The sequence below is a fragment of the Corvus brachyrhynchos genome, unplaced genomic scaffold (assembly GCF_000691975.1).
Source record: "Corvus brachyrhynchos isolate BGI_N302 unplaced genomic scaffold, ASM69197v1 scaffold47, whole genome shotgun sequence".
Lineage (NCBI taxonomy): Eukaryota > Metazoa > Chordata > Aves > Passeriformes > Corvidae > Corvus > Corvus brachyrhynchos.
In genome coordinates, this window is record NW_008239292.1 from 1,048,195 (window position 1) to 1,054,109 (window position 5,915).

Consider the following 5,915-nt stretch of genomic DNA (forward strand, 5'->3'; position numbering starts at 1 on the left):
ATTCCAGGAAAACCCAGGAATTCTGTGTCGTTTTGTAGGTGTGGGGTTTTGGAAGGAAACTGTTCCTGCAGAGGATTTGGGATTGGGCAAATCCCTGCGCAGGAAAACGAGGGAGAATTGGGGTTTTCATTATTTTTGGGATCTGTCCTGCGGAATTCCCCACTCCAACAGGACATTCCCATTCCCAGGCTGGGGCTTGCATGGAGCCTGAGAACTCCGTGAGGGTGGGGAAAAGACAAAAAGCCATTCCCGCCGGGAATTTGGTGGTGCCGATCAAAGTTTGGGAAGCACGGCAGGAGAAAGGGGGGAAGGAGCTTTGGGATCGAGGGAAGGATTTGCTTGGGAAGGGCGGGAGAGGGTCCGTGGGGTGGAGAAGGGATTGAGGGAACGCACTGCCAGCCGCGTGCCCGATCCCCCTGGATTCACATCCCGATAACCCTGCGTGTTCCAGGCGCTGGAGATCCCGATTATCCCAAGGGAGAATCCATCCGGGAAAATGCCCCTGAGATCCTTGCGGGCGCTGCCGCTGCTGCTCGCCTCGCTGGGCGCGGTGTGCATGGAGGAGAACATCCCGGGGTGAGTGTTCGGGAAGCTCCCGCCGTGTTCGGAGCCCTTCCCCGCCCCTCCAGAGGAGGATTCCATGGAATCTTTCCATTGGCACCGCGGGTGAGGAGGTGAGAACACAACACGAGGCCCGGGGAGATCCCGGCCCGGAGCCAGGCAGGGAACAGCGATGAGCGGCTGATAACAGCGGCTGATAACGGGAGATCAAACCCAAACCCCGAGCCAGAGCCAGGCGCTCCCATGTTTTCCCTAAAATCCCACGGCTCGGGGTGAGCAGGAACGCGCTGGGATCGCGCAGGGTCAGGGGGTTGTCTGGGAACAAGGAATGAGCTCTCCAGGAGTGGGGCCGGAGGGCAGCCGGGGCTTGGAAGCTCCTGGAAACACGAGCGGATCCATAAATCAGGGCTGGGATGAGGACTTTGCCCTCTCCTCCCCTGACTCCTGCGGGAAAACTTCCCAAAAATCCCAAACAATCGGCGGCGGAGCAGCAGGAGCTGCTGCAATGCCAGGCAAGGATCAGCCCTGGAATCCTTTGGGGATTCAGGTCCCGAGGTCGTTTGTCCCCTGCCGCTCCCTCCGAGCCTCCCGGGGACACCGGGAAAAGTTTCCTTGGGAGCAGGGATGGTGCCAAATAAACCGGGAAAACAATTCCAGCCCGGCAGCAAAACCCCGGAGCAGCCAAAAAACCCCCAAAAGAACTAAAAAAGGGATGAGGGATTCACCAGCCTTTTCCCAGCGCTGGAATGAGCCCGGTCCCCAAAAACCTCTGGGAGAGCTGGGACCGGGCTGGGCACCGCAGGACAGCCCAGCTCCAGGGGGTGCTCCCGGTGGGATCGGGAGTGACCAAACCCCGGTGGGATCGGGAGCGGCCAAATCTCGGTGGGATCGGGAGTGACCAAACCCCGGTGGGATCGGGAGCGGCCAAATCTCGGTGGGATCGGGAGTGACCAAACCCCGGTGGGATCGGGAGCGGCCAAATCTCGGTGGGATCGGGAGTGACCAAACCCCGGTGGGATCGGGAGCGGCCAAATCTCGGTGGGATCGGGAGTGACCAAACCCCGGTGGGATCGGGAGCGGCCAAATCTCGGTGGGATCGGGAGTGACCAAACCCCGGTGGGATCGGGAGCGGCCAAATCTCGGTGGGATCGGGAGTGACCAAACCCCGGTGGGATCGGGAGCGGCCAAACCCCGGTGGGATCGGGAGTGATCAAACCCCGGTGGGATCGGGAGCGGCCAAATCTCGGTGGGATCCGTGTCCCGGTGGGATCGGCACTCACCGTGTCCCGGTGGGATCCGTGTCCCGGTGGGATCGGCACTCACCGTGTCCCGCTTTTCCCGTCCCAGTGCCAGCCTGGCCATTCCCAGTTCCAGACCAGTCCAGCGGCGCTACTCCGAGGCCACCCTGGCCAGCGACTACAGCCGGACCATGGACCACGTGCTCAAGAAGAACTTCGTGGAGTGGCTGCTGGCCAGGAGGGAGAAGAAAAGCGAGTGAGCGCCCGGAATTCCCAAATCCCGGCATTCCCAAACTCCCAGCAGCTCGGGCGTTTTCCTCGCAGCGCCGCGGGGTTTTGGGGTTTTGGGTTTTTTTTTTTTTTTCTCATTTCCCAAAGCGTGGAAGTTTCTCATCCCTCCCTCCACGCCCCAAAGCGCCGGGGATGGAGCGGGAGGGAGCCGGGATTTGTGGAAAGGGATTTGTGGAAAAGCGACCTTCTGGCACCCTCTCGTGGCTTTTTGGGATGAGTTGGGAGGGTTTTTGGTTTTTTATTCCCGGTTTTCCTTTTCCAGCAACGTCGTGGAGCCGTTCAAGAGGGAGGCCGAGCCCCAAAAAGCGGAGGTGGATGGGGAAAAGTTGGATTTGGGAGCTCAAGGAGCCAAAGATCTCCTGGCCTGGCTTTGGAAAAACAAGGAAAACCAGAGGTGAGGTCGGGGGTAGAAAGTCGGGATGCAGGGACGAGGGGATTTGTTGGGTTTGTAGAGGATTTGGGGGATTTGGGGTTTTTTTAGAGAATTTGGGGGATTTGTTGGGGTTTTTTTACAGAGTTTGGGGTAATTTTGGGGGTTTTTTTACAGAATTTGGGGGATTTATTGGGGTTTTTTAGAGAATCCGGGGGACTTGGCGGTTTTTTAGAGAATTTGGGGGATTTTGAGTTTTTTTAGAGAATTTGGGGGATTTGTTGGGGTTTTTTTAGAGAATGTGGGGGATTTGTTGGGGTTTTTTAGAGAATTCGGTCTCCAAGTGTTTAAATTGCCGGAGGAAATTTTGGGGAAAAAACGTTGGAAAACGAGAGGGTTTGGATGTGAAAGGGAAAATTTCAGGGACTGGGATTTTGTGTCGTGAGCGAGGAAAAGAGCAAAGAATAAAAAAACCAACAACAACTCCTTTTTCATTTGGGAATTTCTGACGGAATATAAACGGGAAAGGGGGGGGGGAAAGGGGATTATTTGGGAATTTGTGCAAATATCGGGACAGGCTGATCAAACCTTTTGATAAGGGTTTATCAAAGCTTTTTTTATAAGGTCAGAGCTGGGATTTTGGCCGGGGCTGGAGCCTCCTCCAAAACCCCAAAATTACCAGGATGGAGAGGCCAAAAACCCCCTGGAAAGAAAAACCTTTGGAAAACGAGATGAAATTCCCCCAAAATGTTTGGATTTGAGCAAATCAACCTCAGGGGGTAAAAAAAGAACCAAACCCCAAACCAAAAGGCCAAACAAAGCTGGTTCAGGCTCCCATTTCAAAGTCAAAGAAACGATTTTTTTTTTTTTTTTTTTTGCCTTTCTCCTTGGTTTTAGCAGGAAAAATTCCTCCTTTAAGCGTGGAACAAGGCGGGAGATCCAGGAGGAATTTCCCAGTTTGTTCCTGAACGCTGGGAGGGAACAGATTTTAATTGTTTTTTTAAGCTTTAATCACCTGAAGAGACTTTTAAGATGTAATCACCTTAATGATGCCGCGTGGTGATGAAACGCTGTCTGTGGCGTTATTAAAGGGTGTGAGCACCCTGCGGGGGGAGGTTTGGGGATGAAATCACCTCCCAAAGATCCCAATCCCAGGAAATGAGGGGGATCCAGGGACCTGAGCCCAGTTTATGCCCCCAAAATGCCCCCAGCCCCCCCCCCCCAAAAAAAGCAAATTAACCCCAAATCCCAAGGAAAAACCGGTGTGGATTGGGAAAACCCCCCCAGGAAAGGGCTGAGGGTTCGTTTTGGTTTTCAGAGTGAAGGGATTTTAGGAAAACTCACGGCTGGCTGCTCCCGAGTGCTGGAACTGGGGGGAAAAGGAGGGGAAATCACTTAAAATGTGTCCAAACTTTTCCAGGGCCAATCCCGAGTGTCCTGTGGGGGGAAACAAACGGGAATTTTAACCACAGGGAGTTCTGGGATCATCACCCAGAACGGGGATTTGGGGGGATTTGTACAGAATTTGGGGGGTTTTTAAAAGAATTTGAGGGGGATTTGTTGTTTTTTTATAGAATTTGGGGGGATTTGTTGGGGTTTTTGTGGAATTTGGGGGAATTTGTTAGGTTTTATACAGAATTTGGGCTATTTTGGGTTTTTTTTTAATGGAGTTGGGGGGTATTTGTTGGGTTTTTTTACAGAATTTGGGCTATTTTGGGTTTTTAATGGAATTGGGGGGTATTTGTTGGGTTTTTTACAGAATTTTGGGTATTTTGGGGTGTTTTTTACAGATTTTTGGGTATTTTGGGGTGTTTTTTACAGAATTTTGGGGGATTTTTGGGGTTTTTTATGGAATTTGGGCTGGTTTGGGGCTTTTTAAAATGGAATTTGGGGGTATTTGTTGGGTTTTTTTAGAGAATTTGGGGTATTTTGGGGTGTTTTTTACAGAATTTGGGGAATTTGGGGTTTTTTTATGGAATTTGGGGGATTTGGGGGTTTTTTAATGGAATTTCGGGGATTTGGGGGTTTTTTTTTATGGAATTTGGGGGATTTGGGGGTTTTTTAATGGAATTTCGGGGATTTGGGGTTTTTTTTTTTATGGAATTTGGGCTGGTTTGGGGGGGTTTTAATGGAATTTTGGGGGTATTTGTTGGGTTTTGCAGCTTCTGCACCAAAATAGGTTCCGACATGAGGGTCTGGGCTGGGGGAAAGGAGCGGATTTGTGGTTCCAGGAGGGTTTTGAGGCCAAGCCCTCGGAATATCCCAGCCCAGGATTGCCAAAATCCAAGGAATTCCCCCATTTCCCCAGGAGATGAAAGCTTTTGGGGTCTTTATCCCAGTGGGGGACACTGAAACCCAACAAAACTCCCCGGGAACTCGGGACTGGGAGAAGGGGGTGGCAAACACAGGGATTTTCCCCACCCTTCTCCCTTTCTGTGGATTCTTTTCCCAGTTTTCCAGCTCTGGAAGGCTCCGAGGGCCTGAGGGAATTCCTGGAGCAGGAGTTTGTGGCGTGGCTGATGTCGAGTGAGCTCTGCAGGGCCACGTGAGTCCCCGGCATCCCAAAAATCCCCCCAAATTTAGGGCTTCTTTGGGATCACATTCCCGGAGAAGCTGCGGCTGCCCCATCCCTGGAGGTCTCCAAGGCCAGGGAGTGGAACTGGGTGGGATTTAAGGTTTTCCAACCCAAACCGTCCCAGGATTCTGGGATTTGAGCGGTTTTCCAAGTTTATTTCAGGCCATTCCCACAACAAAAGCGGGAGAGGGCGAATTCCCAGCCATTCCTGCCCGGAGCAGGGGGGATGGAGAAGCCTTTTCCCTCCTTTTTAATGGAAAACCTGCAGCTCCTGGGATAAAACCGAGCCAAAATCCCCAAAGCCTCCGGAATCAGGAGGGAATAAACGATGTCTCATCTCCTACAGGGATAAAATCCCATTTTTAAGGGCAGTTCCCCAGGGATTGATAGGAATTTCTGCTTTTCTTTCCCACTTCTGCCCTGCCAGGATGGCATAGCTCCAGGACTCTCCTGGGAATTCCCTGCTCATCCCACGGACACGGCAGGAGGAGGAAGAAGAGGAGGAAGAAGAGGAGGAAGAAGAGGAGGAAGAAGAGGAGGAAGAGGAGGAGGATTTTCCCCGGTCACACCACGCCCCTGGAGCGTTCTCCTCGTGAAATAAAGAGAGTTTTAATTCGAAGCTGAAACGAGCTTTGGAGGAAGCTGATGTGGGGAAGGGGTTTTAAACATGGCTGAATTCCCAAATAAACGGCCTGGGATGGTGGAATGGGCTGGAAGGGATTCTAGAGCCCATCCAGGGACACCTCCCACTGTCCCGGGCTGCTCCAGCCCGGCCTGGGACATTCCAGGGATCCAGGGGCAGCTCCGGGAATTCCATCCCGGCCCCTCCCCACCCTCTGAGCCCCTCTGAGCCCCCCAAAACCACCCAAACCCCTCAGAG

General features: G+C 52.8%; 1 protein-coding gene across 1 annotated transcript; it reads left to right on the top strand.

Annotated features, from left to right (window-relative positions):
* The first annotated feature begins 473 nt into the window (after positions 1-473).
* Positions 474-5,866, top strand: GIP (gastric inhibitory polypeptide). Its single transcript, XM_008638522.2, has 5 exons — positions 474-576; positions 1,909-2,055; positions 2,353-2,484; positions 4,913-5,005; positions 5,463-5,866. Exons 1-5 carry the CDS (start codon positions 497-499, stop codon positions 5,470-5,472), a joined length of 462 nt encoding a protein of 153 aa, XP_008636744.2. The 5' UTR covers positions 474-496; the 3' UTR covers positions 5,473-5,866.
* Positions 5,867-5,915: the final 49 nt, after the last annotated feature.

What these genes read in the sequence shown, in the direction of transcription:
- GIP (XM_008638522.2), top strand. Translation starts at nt 497, where the DNA reads ATGCCCCTGAGATCCTTGCGGGCGCTGCCGCTGCTGCTCGCCTCGCTG. An exon ending in AGGAGGGAGAAGAAAAGCGA is followed by an intron (nt 2,056 to 2,352) that starts GTGAGCGCCCGG and finishes TTCCTTTTCCAG; the next exon opens with CAACGTCGTGGAGCCGTTCA. An exon ending in AAAAACAAGGAAAACCAGAG is followed by an intron (nt 2,485 to 4,912) that starts GTGAGGTCGGGG and finishes TTCTTTTCCCAG; the next exon opens with TTTTCCAGCTCTGGAAGGCT.